The sequence below is a fragment of the Dama dama genome, chromosome 18, assembly GCF_033118175.1.
Source record: "Dama dama isolate Ldn47 chromosome 18, ASM3311817v1, whole genome shotgun sequence".
Lineage (NCBI taxonomy): Eukaryota > Metazoa > Chordata > Mammalia > Artiodactyla > Cervidae > Dama > Dama dama.
This window is the reverse complement of record NC_083698.1, coordinates 59,004,956-59,024,782: the sequence shown is the minus strand read 5'-3', so window position 1 is coordinate 59,024,782 and position 19,827 is coordinate 59,004,956. Positions and strand designations below refer to the sequence as shown.

The 19,827-nt window shown below is 37.1% G+C and overlaps 1 protein-coding gene across 1 annotated transcript in view; it reads right to left on the bottom strand.

Annotated features, from left to right (window-relative positions):
- TBX20 (T-box transcription factor 20) overlaps nt 1-19,827 on the bottom strand; it is a 44,678-nt gene that overhangs the window by 9,072 nt on the left and 15,779 nt on the right. Inside the window, exon 6 of the mRNA XM_061166351.1 lies at nt 14,525-14,601. Coding sequence (XP_061022334.1) covers nt 14,525-14,601 — 77 coding nt within the window. The remainder of the gene's footprint in view (nt 1-14,524; nt 14,602-19,827) is intronic.

Here is a 19,827-nt window from a genome sequence, read left to right as displayed (position 1 = left end):
CCTATTTTTCAATTATTCATAATTTCTGAGGCACAAGACAGAAGATATATAAAAGTACCATAGATAATTAAAATTTATAGATAATTTTTTAAAGTATGCATCTCCAGGTTGTTACTTTGTCATCCTGCTTTGCTGTCTTTCTTCTGGCTTGAACTACAGGTGCTAAAATGATCCTAAGAACATGTCTCAAAAACTACCACTGTAAAGACAGGAAGGATAAAGTATTGGCAGAGATCAGATCTCACCAGCTTTGTCAATTAGCATCACCACATGGGCCTCATGATGAAATTATGAGTTTCTTCATTTTAAATATCATCCTAAGAAGGTAAAATTTCTGGGTAGGAGTTTTCCTTGCTGCCATCATTTCCACAGGCCCTTAAAGCTCTAAGCCTGGGATCAGCAAATTTTCTCTGTAAAGGCCAGATGGGAAATATTTTAAGCTTTGTAGGCCTTAGGATCTCTGCCAGATATACTCAGCTCTGTCATTGTAGCCCGAAAGCAACCACATATACATAAATTGAAAAACGTGATTGTCCTTTAATAAAAATTTATAGACAATGAATTTTAATTTTATATTATTACATGTCACAAAATGTTATTTTTATAACTTTTTCAACCATTTAAAATGTAAAGACCATTCTTATCTTGAGTGCTATACCAAACAGGTGGTAGACAACAAGAGTTTTCCAACCCCTGCTCTAAGCTATTTAACATATTAGAGATGGGCCCCACTTAGCCCACACAGCTCTTTATGAAAACTTGACTGCCTCAGAAACCACAAGCCAGCTCAGAGCTATGTTAGAACCAACTCTACTTTCTTTTTGGCACCAGAAGTCCTTATTTTCTGTGAACCTCTTTAGCAGATCTGCCAAAAAATAATTGATGCTCCATTGCCTGACACAGATAAAACTACAAACTTTCAGAATATCAAATTTGCAACCCTGTTTCCAAAAGTTTTCTTCTTTGGCTAAACTAATAGAGAGTATTTAAGCTCTGAGCAAAAGGACCTGATTCCCATTGGGCTTATGTCCAAATTTCATGTGTTTGAAAGTTTTGTTCAATGCCAGGGAGTTTTGAACATATTTTACAGAGACTCTCAGTGTGAATCCTGAACCACTAAGGTGAGATAAGCCTATGTATTTCATTCTCTGCCCCACTGACATGACTGAGAAAACAAGGTGGGGTTCAGGAAATTAAGAGTGCCAGCTGCAAATTGACATTTTAGTCACAGGGAAGGAAGTAGAGGAAGCATCAAACAGCTTGGGTTCACTGCTTGATACGGAGGAAGGGTACCTGGAGGGAGTGAGGGTGCAGTGGGGAAGAAATGAAAAGCCCTCTGTCAGAGCTTAACCTAAACCCCACCTTGGAGCATCAGAGATCAATGATAAGAGGCAGGTCTTTGAGCAGCTGATGAGAAGCAGATTCTCACACTGCTGGAGGCTTTGAGGAAGGAATCCCACAGCAGCACGCTCTCAGCTGCACACCGTGGCTTTGGTACACTGAAAGGTGCGGGGCCAGTGACCACCATGGGCTCTGGAAAAGGGCCATGAGGTGGCTTTGTTGGGCATGGAGTGGGAGCTGCTGATTTCTAGCTGCTGAGGCAGACAGGGTAACTTGATCAAAGTTAATGTAAAGTTAAAACTCCCTTTTCCAAGGCTATCTCCTCCTACCTGCAACAACTTCCTAACCCGAACAGAATAATTATATTTCCACATGGACACAGTCACAATAAATTTAAATTATTACCCCTTTTTCAGTCTGCACCTGAAAGATTTTATAGATCCACATGGTTTAATTCACAATTAATCTCAGCTCCTAACACTAAACAGACACTCCATTCTATATATGAGCTAGAGAAAGATAAGTGGACATTACAAAAATACTCTGCAATCCAAAAGAAGAAAACTAATTTTAAAAAACGTAACAAGCAATCTCTTTTGAAACTGCCTTGTTCCAAGAAACAGGGAGAAGTATTTTAAGTCTCTAACTGTACGTTCAAGTTTTTAGTGAGATTTAAGAACACCCTGTATTGATAAAGCAGGAACTTGCAGACATGAAAAGGAAACAGTTTGGAAATGTAAAAGTATACTTGAAAAATGACAATATAGTAATTACCACATTTTAAAAGAACTTAATAAGGAGAGCAAACAGAATACCTGATGCCGTGGAAAACAGACTCAACAAATTAGAAGATTCATATAAGAAATCCTTCCAGTATTAGAGTAAACAGTTAAAAAGATAAAAATTATTAAACAATAGATAAGAAGTAGGGAATTGATGTAACATATATATAATGGGAATTTTAGTATGTCGGAATAGAGCAGACAGATTAGAAGCCAGAAGAGGAGAAAAAAAATTTTCTTGAGATGAGCAACAACTTGATTTTTCAAATTGAAGGGCTCAATTGTATTGTAAATACAAATGAAAAAAAATTTACAGTTAAACAAATACTGGTAAAATTTCCGAATTTCAAAGAAAACTTTCTAAAAGCATATTTTATCAGACAGAAAAAAAAGGCAACTGTCCCACAATGGAAAGACAGTGGTTTAGCATCAGCTTTTACCCTATCTATAGTATTAGAAAAACTAGACAACAAGGAAAGGTTGAAAGAGTTCTGAGGAGAAAAACTGTGACCCTAGTCAGGTTTATAATAATGGCAACAGATCCTCTCAGATATATAGGAACTAATAAAGAGAATAACCCATATATCCTTCCTCAACCAATTATTCAACATTTATCAACAGCTGAGAAGAGTCTGAACACAATTTCAGTAATGAGTACAATAGAAGTGAACATTAAACAATGAAATGAATAGGACTAGAATTAAATTTAAATCATTTCAGTTGATAGATTTCTGATCCTTACATTAAGAAAAAGAATTTAAAGAGAAGATGAAGAAGATACATGAATAAGAAGCTGGATTTTAAGTCCCAGATTATTTAAACCAAAACTAGAGGTTGAGGGAGGGGCACTACAAGGAAATAATCACATAATAAATATCTCCAATACTCTGGCCTGGGGAATTCCATGGATTGTACAGTCCATGGGGTCACAAAGAGTCAGACATGACTTTCACTTTCACTTCACTTTCAAATATCTCCTATTTTACAAGAAAAGAAAATGTATAGTTTCATTCCTAACAATAACATAGAAATATCAATTTTACAATTATGTCTTTCAGAATTTAAAAGCATAATTATATTTAAAAGAAATACAATGAATAAGAGAAAGGATTTTGATTTCAGACAAACCAACCTGGGTGTGAGGCTCAGCTGTCACAAATTACACTATGTGAATCATAAAGTATTAATCTCTTTAAGCTTCAGCTGAATAGGAATAATAATCATTCTTTATTATAGAATTATTTTGAAGTATAACTGAAATAAAATGTGTCAACTATTATAGCCCACTGCCTGTAACACATGGTGACTATGGAATGTTAACCATAATAAAGAGGGGGAAGACTTGATAAATTTACAAAAGACAGGAAGAGAAAATAAAAGGTAAAATGAATAGCTGAACTTAACAAAGAGCAGAAACAGTTAAAAAGAAACAAAACCAAACATATCAGCAGTTGTAACACTTGGGAGATAGACAAAATTTTTCTATTAAAACACAAAGACCTTCAGACAAATTATTAAAAATACAGGTAGTCTGTATGACATTTTACAAAAATACATATCATTATTTACTCAATAAATGTTTGAGTGTTTACTATGTACCAGGCACTATTCGAGGTTCTGGGGATATAGTAGGAAACAAAAGGCAAAGCACTGGACCAATCAGATATTAGGGGCTGCATATTCTAAGCAGAGGGTGAGTATAAAGGCCCTAATTGAGGCTGAGATGGACCTGGCTATGTAAAAAAAAAAAAAAAAAAAAGCAAGACAAAGGTAGATGAGTTCAGAAAGATAACTGGGAGGGTTGGGATCAGACTATGGCACCTTCCAGGCCTTGTCTGGACTTTGGGTTTCACAGTGAATGGGAAGATGAGTCACTGGAAAGTTCTAAGCAAGACTGATGTGATTTGACTGACTTTTTTTCTTAAAAGATCATTCTGATTGGTGAACTGAAAGCTGACTTAAGAGCAGTAAGAATGGACACAGAAAAATCAACAGAAAAGTAACAATCTAGGAAACAGATGATAGTGTCCTAGATAAGGGTGGTAGCAGCAGGAATGGTAAGTAGTTGGACTTCTCTGGGTATGATTTGAAAAATTAGTCAACTGTATGCAGAAGTGAAAGTCGCTCGGTTGTATCTGACTCTTTGCAACCCCATGGATTATACAGTCCATGGAATTCTCCAGACCAGAATACTGGAGTGGGTAACCTTTCCTTTCTCCAGGGGATCTTCCCAACCCAGGGATCAAACCCAGGTCTCCCACATTGCAGGCAGATTCTTTACTGGCTGAGCCACAAGGGAAAGTGAGAGATAAAGGCAAGCCAGGAAGGGTGACTCCCAGTCTTTTGGCTGAGCAATGGGAAGGATGCAGCTGAGAACGGAACTGTAAGAGAAGCACAGATGTAGAAGAGTGTGATTGGGCATCCTGTCATAGATGTGTGAAATTTAAGGCACCCTTAAGGGAGAGGGAAAAAGAAAAGAGACAGCCAGAGCTTTGACTCTAGAGAAACCAAAACCAGAGATGTAAATTTGATAGAAGTCAGCATATAATGGCATTTAAAGGCATGAAGCTAACTGCTCAGATCACTCAGGAAGGGGATGTGGACTGAGAAGAGAAGAAATCCAAGGACTAAGGCCTGGACCATATTACTATTTTACAGATAGAGGACAAGGGGGAGAACCAAGAAGTAGATGGAGAAAGAATGGCCACTGGAGTAGAATAAAAACCAGAGATTGTGAGAGGTCTTGGAAGCAAAGAGGAAAAACGGAAGAATAAATGGCAAAGAGGAAAAAGGGAGAGAATAAATGACAATGCCAAACCCCGGTAACTCTACTTAAGGAGCCTCACTATAAAAAGGAGTAGAAAACTGGGCGAATCAGTAACTCAAAAGACACATGGCATCAAGAGGAGGCTGTTTTTTACTTGATGAAAGAAATGGCAAGATATTTGCTTAATGATGCAAGAGAAGAGGGGTCTCTTGCTGTTAGAACAAAGATTTTTAAAAATTAAAAGGCAAATAAAACCAACAAATGTTAAGGTATAGCAATATAAGGTTAGACAAAGCAGAACTCAAGACAGGCATTGAATGGGATAGAAGTAAACGCACATCTGACTGATAAACTATGGAACAAACCAAAAAAGTAGTTAAAGGTATTCACCCAAAGAATTCCCCAGATGAATTTATGCACAAGATTGTAAAGGGTCACTTCTTTGGATTTAAACTGATCAAGCAATAAAAAGCAGGAAGATATTTCAATTCATTCAGACTAGCAGAAACCTGATACTAAAAACTGACAAGGAAGAAGAAACAAAATGTATCTCTATTATGAAGACTGATACAAAAAGTCTTAAGTGTTAATAAAATATGGGTAAATTAAATTCAGCAATGTATTACAAGAAAAACAGAATCCAGATAGGATATATTCCAGAAATACAAGGATGGAAGGATGGCTCACCATAGACAATATGACTAGAATTAATCCTGTTGTTATTTACAAGTAGAAAAATAATTAAAACTGTCTCCATGCATGTTAAAAGAGTGTTTAAAGTCAGTAACATTCAGAATAGCAAAAAGTTCTTAATTTAGGCATGGAAAGGTATTACCTCAGTATGATAAAGAATACCAATCCAAAACCAAAAGCCAATGAAAACCATATATAATGATAAAATACTAGAGGCGTTACTAAATAAGTCAAGAACAAGAGAAAAATGCTAACTATCACAATTATATTTTAATAGTGTTCTGGAAATTTTAGTCAATGTAATATAACAAGAAGAAGACATTGTAAAAAGCATGACTATTAAAAAGAAAAAGATAAAATTGTCATTTTTGCAGTTGATATGGAGAGCTAAGTGGAAAACTCAAGAGACTAAAAAGAAAAATTATTAAAACTAATGTTTTTTAAGTTCAGTAAAATGGCAGGATGCCAATGACATATAGGAATCAATAACTTTTTATAGACTAGACAGATTTCTAATTAAAAATTCTATTTTCAAAAGTAAGCCACCCCCATGGCTGATTCATGTCAATGTATGGCAAAAAACCACTACAATATTGTAAAGTAATTAGCCTCCAACTAATAAAAATAAATGAGAAAAAAAAAAGTAAGCCACCCCTAAAATAACCTTCTAGTACACACAAGACAAAAAAAGAAAGCTATCATGAGCCATATATGTAATTTTAAATAGTCTGTCAAAATTTTAAAAAGCAGATGAGATTAATTTTAGTAATTATTTAACCCAATATATCTGCAAAATATTATTTCAGCATGTTACCAATATCCTGAAACTTGTTGAGATATTTTCAGCCTTGTTTCACACTAAATCCTGAAAATCAGTGTCTGTTTTGTGTTTTTGTTTTTTGGGTACTTATAGTACTTCTCAATATGGAATAGCCACATTTCTTCACTAACCATCTATGGCCATTGGCTATTAAACTGGACAATGTAATTCTAATAAACCTAGCTATGTGCCTGAAAAAAATGTGTAGGACTTACAGACTTGAAAATACCCTAACTTCTAAAGAACATAAGAAGTTTCAGTAAAAAGATAAACATATGATGTATTCCTAAAAGTCTCAGTACTGTAAAGACATCATTTTTCTCTCCCAAATTATTATACAAGTTCAACACAAGCCCAGTCAAAATTCCAATGACTTTTTCTTTTAGAAAACTGGACAAAATGATTCCAAACACTGGAAGTATAAATGTCAAACAGTATCAAGAAAACTTGAAAATGACAAGTAAAAAGATCTGGAGTTTGTCATATCAGATACCTGACTCCTCTTTTTTCCTGTTGCCTGGTAATGTTTATTCTACTTTCTCTGTCAGTATTCAGTACTATATATTTTCTAACATATTCCTTTCCCACTTACTCTATTTGTACAAAACAAAAACAAAAAACCTAACAGAAGAAACTTAATTTTGAACATTTAAATATCTTCATAGTCATTTCTCCTTTTTCAGAAGTAATACCATGCCTTCACTTACTATCTTTCTTTCACTTAGAAAGTGTCCCTTCACTCCCCCAAAAAGAAAACAACTGACAGACTATCTGTAAGTTATATTTACTATATGGCACTAGCAGATAATTCTCTCCCTGAACTAAATAGCTATAAATCAGATATTGAGAAACACTTTTGGACTTTTGATTTGCTTCTTAGCTGTCCATTTGTAGGCATATGTACAAAGCATCTAATGAAAATACCTTCTACTTTTGTTAATGGCACTAGTTTTCCTTTACAAATGAGGGTGATGTCCTTGGGAGTAAGGCTACACGTGAAGAATGTGAGACATTAGGTATCTGAATAGAACCTCATAAAATGAGAGTGAGAAAATCAGAATGGCTTTTAGAGTATCTACAAAGCTTGTGCAGATGTAGAAGGAATAATACTGTGAGTTTAGAGGTATAAAGCATACAGATTCAATCCTAAAGGCATTTTTGTTTGGGTATCCCATACAGGAGCTGTAAATCTGGGACAGGAAACTTGAAATCATTAAGGTCACGTATTTATAACACCATATTCAATTAGGTTAGAAAAGTGCAATTTCTGTCATCATGTCATAAAAAGATGTGTTTTTCTCTCAGATCTCTTATTTTACAAACGCTCTCTATATTGTTACAAATAGGGCTGTTTTCCATCAGTTACAAGGGGCAATTCAATTACTAGATGGTTTAGTGCAGTAACTGACTCCAGACTAATTTAATTTCTTTAGGTCTCCAAAGATCAATTGATCTGATTTGTTCCATCCCCAAAGGCTGTTTAGGAAAAATTCAGACTTAAATACCTGGAAATGAAATCCAAAACCTTGGCCAATTTCACACTACTTAGGTCATCTTGCAAACTTGCAGCTAGTCTCATAAGATGCTCTTTTAGCCCTCAGATGACTGAAAGCTTCTAAGTTTCATGTACATGTGAGTGTTCCCGACATCAGGATGTTTACTCAGTTAAGTGGAAAATGTGGCTGCATGCATTATCAAGTCCGTCACTCTAAATGGCAGTCAGTCTGGGTCCTTGTCTCTCATAAACGTTAAGTAAAACAAAAGGGGCTATTTTTATTCTAGAAGTATTTTATTAAGATTATTGAAAGTAACTTGGATGGGGTAAAACTATGCTCATCTCAGTTCAGTTCAGTTCAGTCGCTCAGTCATGTCTGACTCTTTGCAACACCATGGACTGCAGTATGCCAGGCTTACCTGTCTATCACCAACTCCCAGAATTTACTCAAACTCATGTCCATTGAGTTGGTGATGCCATCCAACCATCTCATCCTCTGTCATCCCCTTCTCCTCCCACATTCATCATTCCAGGCATCAGGATCTTTTCAAATGAGTCAATTTTTCACATCAGGTGGCCAAAGTTTTGGAGTTTCAGCTTCAGCATCAGTCCTTCCAATGAGTATTCAAGACTGATTTACTTTAGGATGGACTGGTTGGATCTCCTTGCAGTCCAAGGGACTCTCAAGAGTCTTCTCCAACACCACAGTTCAAAAGCATCAATTTTTCGGTGCTCAGCTTTCTTCACCGTCCAACTCTCACATCCATACATGACCACTGGAAAAACCAAACCTTTGACTAGACAGACCTTGGTTGGCAAAGTAATGTTTCTGCTTTTTAATATGTTGTCTAGGTTGGTCATAACTTTTCTTCCAAGAAGCAAGTGTCTTTTAATTTCATGGCTGCAAACACCATCTGCAGTGATTTTGGAGCCCAAAAAATATAAAGTCTTGTCACTGTTTCCATTGTTTCCCATCTATTTGCCATGAAGTGATGGGACGAGATGCCATGATCTTAGTTTTCTGAATGTTGAGCTTTAACCCAATTTTTTCACTCTCTTTTCACTTTCATCAAGAGGCTCTTTAGTTCTTCTTTGCTTTCTGGCATAAGGGTGGTATCATCTGCACATCTGAGGTTATTGACATTTCTCTGGGCAATCTTGATTCCAGTTTGTGCTTCACCCAGTCCAGTATTTCTCGTGATGTCCTCTGCATATAAGTTAAATAAGCAGGGTGACAATATACAGCCTTGACGTACTTCTTTCCCAATTTGGAATCAGTCTGTTGTTCCATGTCCAGTTCTAACTGTTGCTTCTTGACCTGCATGCAGATTTCTCAGGAAGCAGGTCAGCTGGTCTGGTATTCCCATCTCTTTCAGAATTTTCCACAGTTTATTGTGATCCACACAGTCAAAGGCTTTGGTATAGTCAATAAAGCAGAAGTAGATATTTTTCTGGAACTCTCTTGCTTTTTCAATGATCCAACGGATGTTGGCCATTTAATCTCTGGTTCCTCTGCCCTCTCTAAATCTAGCTTGAACATCTGGAATTTCATGGTTCACATACTGTTGAAGCCTGGCTTGGAGAATTTTAAGCATTACTTTCCTAGCGTGTGAGATGAGTGCAATTGTGTGGTAGTTTGAACATTCTTTGGCATTGCCTTTCTTTGGGATTGGAATGAAAACTGACATTTTCCAGTCCTGTGGCCACTGTTGAGTTTTCCAAATTTGCTGGCATACCCAGTGCAGCACTTTGACAGCATCATCTTTTAGGATTTGAAATAGCTCAACTGGAATTCCATCACCTCCACTAGCTTTGTTCATAGTGATGCTTCCTAAGGCCCACTTGACTTTGCATTCCAGGATGTCGGCCTCTAGGTGAGTGATCACACCATTGTGATTATCTGGGTCATGAAGATCTTTTTTGTATAGTCTTCTGTGTATTCTTACCACCTCTTCTTAATATCTTCTGCTTCTGTTGGGTTCAAACCATTTCTGTCCTTTATTGTGCCCATTTTGGCATGAAATATTCCATTGGTGTCTCTAATTTTCTTGAAGAGATCTCTAGTCTTTCCCATTCTATTGTTTTCCTCTATTTCTTTGCACTGATGACTGAGGAAGGCTTTCTTATCTCTAGTTGATATTCTTTGGAACTCTGCATTCAAATGGGGATATCTTTCCTTTTCTTCTTTGCCTTTTGCTTCTCTTCTTTTCACAGCTATTTGTAAGACCTCCTCAGACAACCATTTTGTCTTTCTGCATTTCTTTTTCTCGGGGATGGTCTTGATCACTGCCTCCTGTACAGTGTCACAAACCTCCATCCATAATTCTTCAGGCACTCTTTCAGAGTCAGTCCCTTGAATCTATTTCTCACTTCCACTGTATAATTGTAAGGGATTTGATTTAGGTCATACCTGAATGGCCTAGTGGTTTTCCCTACTTTCTTCAATTTAAGTCTGAATTTGGCAATAAGGTGTTCATGATCTGAGTCAAAGTCAGCTCTCAGTTTTGTTTTTGCTGACTGTATAGAGTTTTTCCATCTTTGCCTGCAAAAAATATAATCAGTCTGATTTTGGTATTGACCATCTGGTCATTTCCATGTGTAGAGTCTTCCCTTGTGTTGTTGGAGAGGGTTTTGCTATGACCAGTGCGTTCTCTTGGCAAAAGTCTATTAGCCTTTGCCCTGCTTCATTTTGTACTTCAAGGCCAAATTTGCCTGTTATTCCAGGTATTTCTTGACTCCCTACTTTTGCATTCCAGTCCCTTATAATGAAAAGGACACATTTTTGGGGGTGTTAGTTCTTGAAGGTCTTGTAGGTCTTCATAGAACCATTCAACTTCTTCAGCATTACTAGTCGGGTTATAGACTTGGATTCCTGTGATATTGAATGATTTGCCTTGGAAATGAACAGAGACCATCCTGTTGTTTTTGAGATTGCATCCAAGTATTGCATTTTGGACTCTTTTGTTGACTATGATGGCTACTCCATTTCTTCTAAGGGATTCTTGCCCACAGTAGTAGATATAATGGTCATCTGAGTTAAATTCACCCGTTCCAGTCCATTTTAGTCTGCTGACTCCTAAAATGTCAATGTTCACTCTTGCCATCTCCTGTTTGACCACTTCCAATTTGCCTTGATTCATGGACCTAACATTCCAGGTTCCTATGCAATATTGCTCATAAGAACAATAGCATCGGACTTTACTTCCATCACCAGTCACATCCACAACTGAATGTTGTTTTTGCTCTGGCTCCATCTCTTCATTCTTTCTGGAGTTATTTCTCCACTGATCTCCAGTAGCGTATTGGGCACCTACTGACCTGGAGAGTTCATCTTTCAGTGTCCTATCTTTTTGCCTTTTCATACTGTTCTCAAGGCAAGAATACTAAAGTGGTTTGCCATTCCCTTCTCCAGTGGACCACGTTTTATCAAGACTGTCCACCATGACCCATCCATCTTGGAAGGCCCTACATGTCATGGCTCATAGTTTCACTGAGTTAGACAAGGCCGTAGTCCATGTGATCAGATTGGTTAGTTTTCTATGATTGTAGCTTTCAGTCTGTCTGCCCTCTGATGTATAAGGATAAGAGGCTTATGGAAGCTTCCTGATGGGAGATACTGTGGGGGAAACTGGGTCTCATTCTGATGGGCGGGGCCATGCTCAGTTCAGTTCAGTTCAGTCGCTCAGTCATGTCCGACTCTTTCTGACCCCATGAATCGCAGCATGCCAGGCCTCCCTGTCCATCACCAATTCCTGGAGTTTATTCAAACTCACATCCATCGAGTGGGTGATGCCATCTAGCTATCTCATCCTCTAAACCTTTAATCCGATCTTCTGTTGATGGGCTGGGCTGTGTTCCCTTCCTTGTTATCTGACCTGAGGCCAAACTGTGGTGGAGGTAATGAAGATGATACTTTGCCAGCAAAGGTCGTCTAGTCAAGGCTATGGTTTTTCCAGTGGTCATGTATGGATGTGAGAGCTGGACTGTGAAGAAAGCTGAGCGCTGAAAAATTAATGCTTTTGAACTGCAGTGTTGGAGAAGACTCTTGAGAGTCCCTTGGACTGCAAGGAGATCCAACCAGTCCATCCTAAAGGAGATCAGTCCTGGGTGTTCATTGGAAGGACTGATGCTGAAGCTGAAACTCCAATACTTTGGCCACCTCATGCAAAGAGTTGACTCATTGGAAAAGACCCTGATGCAGGGAAGGATTGGGGGCAGGAGGAGAAGGGGACGACAGAGGATGAGATGGCTGGATGGCATCACCGACTCAATGGACATGAGTTTGAGTAAGCTCCGGGAGTTGGTGATAGATAGGGAGGCCTGGAGTGCTGCGATTCATGGGGTTGCAAAGAGTTGGACACGACTGAGCAACTGAACTGAACTGAGTGAAGATAATGGTGATCTCCTTCAAAAGTTCCCATGCAGGCACTGCTACAGGCAATGCCCCCAACCCTGCAGCAGGCCACTGCCGACCCACGCCTCTGCCAGATGCTCATCTAGTAAAATATAATTATTTTACATTTTCAGATTTTGAAAGTGCTTTCATAAATGTCATCTTACATGGTCCTCATAATAAAGTGAGCAGCGTTATGTTCTCCATTTTCTACATGAGGAAACAGACTCAGGGTAACTTCTGAGCATCACTTAGAAGTGATCTTACTTAACTTACTTACTTAAGATCTTATTTAAGTGATCTACTTCTCTAGGATCACTCAGCCAGGAAAAGGCAGAGCAGGGACTCTAACCCATGGCTTTGTCTTCATATACCATGCTCAACCCCTGACCTGAAACAGAAGATATGAGGCACACTATAAAAACACATCTCTACTGCCCCACTGAACCACTGTCTTCATTTTTGCCTGATACCTGATTAGAAAAGAGAAAAAATTCACTTATTATAATCCCACTTGCATAAATCTAGTGTGAATCAGTGCCTTTGACACTCTAGAAACAGGAGATGAGAAAGATCACACCTAAATGGAAGTAGCCTTTTTAAAACACCTCCTGGTGGCTCAGATGGTAAAGTATCTGCTGACAAGGTGGGAGACCCAGGTTTGATCCCTGGGTTGGGAAGATTCCCTTGGAGACGGAAATGGCAACCCACTCCAGTACTCTTGTCTGGAAAATCCCATGGATGGAGGAGCCTGGTAGGCTACAGCTCATGGGGTCACAAAATGTCTTTGTAAACGTGGACTCCTTTGTCACCCACGCTGCTGATACCACTTTCTCACTGATTTGGATGTTATGGCCTATTTGCATGCCTGTATTCTACCTAATCGAAGAGTTACCTTCTTGCCATCCATTTTGCAAGGGATTTTCAACCACAAGCTCAAGTTCCTTTCCCTGATCTCAGTACCCCCAATCACTTGTCAGGCTCTTCAACTAATTAATCTTTTCTACTCAAATGCCCGCCCAACTTTCAGTCTCTCCTGCTGGATTCTTTGTTTCCCCACTGAGCTTCTATATCTTTCCCAGCAAAATCAAAACCACACCTTTACGCTCTGGCATTGGGAAGGATGGTGGAAGGATCAGATGTTGCTAAAATTTATTTGAGTTGCCAGGACAGGAAAGAGAAGTGCTGAGGTTAGGACATGTGACCATGTGGTAGATAATGAAGTGTGTCAGAACCATGTAGCAGTTGGTGGGGAAATCACATAAAGATCTGGAGATAAAATAAACCAGAGGGCTGGTAGTTAAGGGTACTCCACCTGTCTATAAAGATACCAGGACATATAAGAGATTAAATACAGAGGATGAATAAAATCTGATGATTTAATGTATAAAATGGCGGCTGTTTTATAATTTAAATTTGCAAAGACAGTAGAATTTAAGTGTGTTCACCAAAAATAAAACAGTAAGTACAGAAAGTTGCATAGTACGCTTAGGAGTACAAATAATCAGTTAGGTTGAAAAAAAATCTTTTCTTTGAAAAAAACATTTTTGACATTCATGTTGGTTAACTATGCTTCTCAATATAGTCATTACTCATCACACATCACATCACATTACTCATCACAGTCTCACACTGTGTGAACCATTTTAATTAAAAATTAGGGTCAACTACAGGCACATGATTGTCACTTGCCTTAAAGGTCCTGTTATCCAGTAAGCTTTCCTATTAAACACAAGCATTCTACACTGTAGATAAAATATGCACCTTGATTTAAACTGCCTCTTTTTGCTTCAAAATTCCAAACTACCTTTATACTCTTTATGTTAGCAAATATATCCACTTCAGAAAGCAAAGGCTATTAAGATTCTATTTTCTCTGTGGATTGCCACTTAAGACATGAAGCTTAACATCATCAAGAGGACTGAGTCTTTGATAACAAACAAGCCCTATTTTTTGCAGTTGAATTAATGTCCTGTTCAAAGAAACCACTTCACTCAGAAATGGAGCATAGAATAGATCCAGCTGCAGTGGCTGTCAGAACTTCAGCAGTTGCATATCTGTAGGGTTTATAACCGGAAATGAAGGTCAGGCAGAGAACCGAGACTATACGGAGTATTGGAGACTATACACAGTGAAATTATGTCTCTCTGGTGTTGCAAGGAGTGTGCTCTTACAAACTAGTGCTTTTCTTTATCTTATCTGGGCAAAAAAGTAAACAGAAAATTCTCATTACCTCTCAATGTCCGTGAGCCTGGAGGAGTCCCGGAATCCTTTGGCAAAAGGGTTACTATCTATTTTCAGCTTGGTTATCTGGAAGGGGAAGATGAGTAACAAAACAGTGTCATGTCTGTGGTCAAGGAAACAAAATCAGAAATAAAAAGTTTGTTCATTTTCCATCATAGCACCCCAAGAATGTCTAAGAATATCTTAATATCACTCAGTATTGTGATAAAGGTTGAAATCGCTAAAGAAATTCACAAATTTGGGTGAATTGGTCAGAGAAGGCAACAAGGAAAAGGAAGTATTTGAGGATAGAGTATCTGTTCCTAAAACAGGCTGGAAGTCAATAAATAGAGGCAGTTAGAAATGGGGGCCTTTTATGAACAGTGTGCCTGATGTGAGAAGTATTTAAGAGTAGTGAAAGGTTAGGGTGGACTAGGGAATGAGGAAACTGTCCAGAATTGGACAATACCCGCCAGCATGGGTGGGTAACGGGGAATGAAAACAAGAATGTTGCCTCATGCCGACTTGACAGCCTCATTTGTTAATACCATGGGCACCAATATATACCATAATATACCCCAATAATAGCTTCATGTTCAACACTGTACTGAAAAACATGATATAAATACATGATATAAAGTTTTCAGCATATAAATTTACCCCATTCCCTTTCCATCTGACTAAATTAGAATCAAATTAATGGGTCTCCTGTTACCCTCCCATAGAATGTTACAGACTCTACGCTTATTTGGAAAAAAAGTATTTGAAAAAATAGTCTTATTTCCTAATAAGAATCATAGTCTGAAGTATTAAGTGTCTATGCTATGCTAGCCATAATTCCCACAGTACACAATATTAACATAGAAAGATTCATTAAAACATATGCACTTCATGTTTCAGGAAAAATATATTAGGTACAAAAAAATAAGTAAATAAAGGAAACACTAATTAAAAGATATTTGACTTGCAAAATTCCTGAGTATCAGAGCTAAAAGGCATGGAGGAGAATGTAGGACACAACTAGTTAGTATCTGAGTTAGAACCACAGACACCTTTAAAGAGAGTCATAGCTCATTTGTGTCCAAAAGAGAGCCCACATTCATCTTTGGAGAGAGGGAGAAACACACACAGCAATAGTCTTAACTGAAAAAAAGTTAGAGGTTGAGGGAGGCATGCCTTCTTATTTCAAAGTAAATAGTAAACACAAAAACAGAATAACAATTAACAGTTTGATATATTGTTTTGCCAATACTTTTCCTTTGATCAGAATGTATCTACTGTTCACTTTAAACCATTAACACCTAAAGAATTGCTTTATTCATTACAAAAGAAAATCATTGTTTTTCTTTCTCAAGTTTTCTCAGTCTGTGCTAACCAATGTGCAAAGTACAAAAAGCTCACTCAGAATAGAACTTCCCACACTGTCCTGGCCAGAGAGATGCTACTTCTCTATCATTAATGTTGGCAAGTTGTAAGACTGATTCTTTGATATTAGTTTTTTTTTCTTATAAAAGTTATTTATTTATCTTATTTTCTAGCATATTTTATTTATTTATTTAAATTTATTTTTAAGGACACTTGGCAGTACCTCAGAAATTCTTATTTTTAGCCTATGATATTTACTCTAGAGCAGCCAAAAATAAAATTGCTAATTTCCTTTTTAGCTTAGTTAATGGAAAATGGTAAACAGTGAAGAAAATAACCTAGATAAGTAAGAAACCTGTTCTTAATGGACAGCAACAGGACTTTAAGTGTGCATAGAAAGAAATATACAGGAACTGCTGAGGTTGTCCCTAATGTATGGCCATCAATAGTTTGTAGAGAACCTCTCTCACACTCAGCCACCTCTTTAGTTAAGGGCATGGATTTCTAAAGGGTGAAGTCTATTTTAACCATTCTTTTCAGACTAGGATTTAGTACTGAAGGTCAATTTTCAGGGCAAAGGCAAAATATTTTGTTTGAAATAAATTATAAACATCTTATAAAGTCCAAACAATCAATATATTCTAGGATTATAAATTATCAACAAGATTTTTGAATCCTCAAAGACAGGCTTTTTTTCGTCTCTTTCTACTGAATAATTATAAATGAAATATTTCAGATTTCCAAATTGCTTTATAGTTCATGAAAACACTTTCACAATAATTCATCAACAAAACTGAGAACATGCAGTCCCTAAAATTCCACGGAGCAGGCAGAGGGATACACAGCTGACCAGAACTGGAAGTCATTTAAGTGTTACTAAAAAGGATGGCACCACATCCACTGCAGTGTTACTGACATTAACCCAGAAATTTTCAAACTGAAACTGTGAGGTAGATGAATAAACTTAAGGCTCCTTTCAAGTTTAGTTCCTACAAGCTCATTTATAAAATTAAAAAGTGAATGGATTTGCCAGTGGATAAAATCTTCTGAAGACAGAAGCAAATAATATCTGATGGAGAAACAATTTTGAACAGAGTCCTTTTGCAACCATCTCAGGAATTCCCTGGCAGTCCAGTGGGTAGGATTCAGTGCTTTCACTGCCAGGCCCTGGGTTCAGTCCACGGTCAGGGAACTAAGATCCTGCAAGCCGTGCAGTGCAGCAATAAAAAAATGAAATACAATTTTTAAAAATGTGAACCACATCAAGCTTTCTTTGAGTCTTCATAAACTAAAAGAATATAAAATATTATCCATATAATAACTAAAGACTGTCTACCCACTTTGTCCCTGAAAAGGATTTTGAGAATTGTATTTGTTGTTATTTGTATTTCCAAAAGATAAAGACTATTAGCTTAGAATGTGATGATTGTGGAGTTTCTGTAGAGAGTAAATACTTTCAGTGTGTGTTGTCAGCTAATGTGTCACAGTATCTAGTATTACCACCATAACTTTGAATGAGGAAGTAAATAAAAGTCAACACAGGTTTTCAGATTTCTTTGGAACTTTCTTTAATTTATTAGAATCTTTCTCTTTCTAGTATCTTTATAGTCTTTCTTTCATCATCCCCAAGAGTACCAGTGGTAACTTTTCTACTTTATAGTTTGATATAATTTCAAACTGTAACTTCAAGAATAGTATATACAGCTAGATTTACCAATTGGTTCAGCAGTGATTTAACTTTAGTGTGCTAGTTAGAAAAGGAGCTCAGGACATTAACCCAGTATTTACTTTCTCTATGGGCCGTGTTACCTAATTCCTGTTATCTAATAATTACTTTTGAAAGTTAGAGGATAAAAGCTGAATAGATCTCTTACTACAGTTGTTTGGGGGCCCTGAACTAACCACTACAGACTTGAACAGGCTTTATGAAGTGCTGATTAGCAACACAGGAACTGTGGGTTAAACTTCTTAATGAGCTCACTGTGGTATCACTAGACTCAGTCTATCAGGGTGCCAACAATAAGTTCCTGAGAAATGTTTGTTGAACTTTGCTTCAAAAACAAGCAGTCAGAAATATGATTTCATGTTTACCAGTTATAGACTAAGCGAAATTCTTTTTAAGTTTATATAAAAAGCATTTCATTTTGTTTTCTATTTTCAGAAAAAGAAATTTTTAAATAGCAAAGTTTTAACATTCTAGTTAATCATACATTTTTAAAAGTTTAGGCACAGATTTTATCCCATAGATATTTAAATAAAAACCAGTAGCTAACAGAAATTCATTTTTGCAGATATAGTTTTACATCCCTTTATGAAATTTGGGAGAACTGAAAAAGTGATACATTTGAGAACTGATGAAAGAAAGGATCTGAGTTATATACAGTGATTTCAGTTGGACATCATTTTTGTAATATAAAATGCCTGCAGCTTTTAACACCATTGAACAATGTCACCCATGTCAAAGGTAAAACTAAAAGAAGGATCCCAAAATAGTCAATTACTAAACATAATATGTGTAGAACCCCATGTGAAACTACTGAAATGTCTTTATGAGTCAACAACAAATTTTAAAACGCAGTGTTTTTCATTTTGTGAGGAAAAACAATTAGCAAGTAAGGACAGTAGTATGTGCTTAAGAAATCCTGCAGTTTCAAGTGTATCTACACACATGCAAATCACAGACTGAACGTGAAAAGTGAAAGTGTCAGTCACTCAGTGTATCTGACTTTTTGTGACCCCATGGACTGTAACTCGCCAGGCTCCTCCGTCCATAGAGTTCTCCAGGCAAGAATACTGGAGTGTAAAACAAACAAACAAAAAAAGAATACTGGAGTGGGTTGCCGTTCCCTTCTCCGGGTATCTTCCCGACCCAGGGATCGAACCTGGGCCTCCTGCATTGCAGATAGATACTTTACCATTTGGGCCACCAGGGAAGCCCAATCCAGAAAAAATATACCCCCCCCCCTTTTTTTTTTCATGTATCATCTTGAAAATATGGATCATAATGCATTTCCTAACCACAAAATTCACTTTTTCGACATCTCCTTTATCTATAGATAAATGTATGCATAAATAGAGGGCAGAATTTTACACTGCCAGCTGCACCAAACAGAAAGGGACTTTTTCCAATAGTTGTTATTCCATGTGATATCACTAGGCTCTCAGTAGAGCTGAGGTTCCCAACCACACAGTGAAATTGGCCCTCAGAGACCATTTCTCCAATTATCAGGAAAAGATCTGTCCAAAGGCATTTAAAAATGAAACCTGACCTACACTTCAACTCTACAGCAATGGCCTGCCTGCTCAAAAACAATGTATGACCTTTAAATCTTAAATTATAAAATAGTTTGTTGAGAGTGTAATGTATTTAGCTTTAAACTAATAATGTAAAGAAATACAATCATTTCCTCACAAAAACCAGAGGAAAAAAATAGGAAAAAAAGTGCCTTTATCATTTCTCACAAATAAAACTACCAGATACAATAAATGAGAAGCTTTTTCACAAATTCTATTGGAAACTTTGATTTTGCTGTTAATATATATGAAAGTAATGTCTACCCAAAGTTTAAGAGATATAAATATGATCTTAAGTGTGAAATTTTAAATCTTTTCTTTATTTTCTGTTATTTAGCCATGAAAAACTTACTTTATATTATACTTAGTACATATTTAATTTGTTTAATTCCTATATATTTATTTTATGTTTATTATAGGCAAATCAGTAGACAAGCATGATATAGCAGTGTTTATTTCTATGCTTCTACCTTTAAAGCCATAACCCGTAGCACAATGCCAGTGTAGGGAGGGTGGGATGTACACACACACACACACACACACACACACACACACACACACACACACGTGTGTGTGTGCACGCACACGGCATTGTGCTAGGGATTATGGCTTTAAAGGTAGAAGCACAGAAATAAACTCAGACCTGGCAGGATC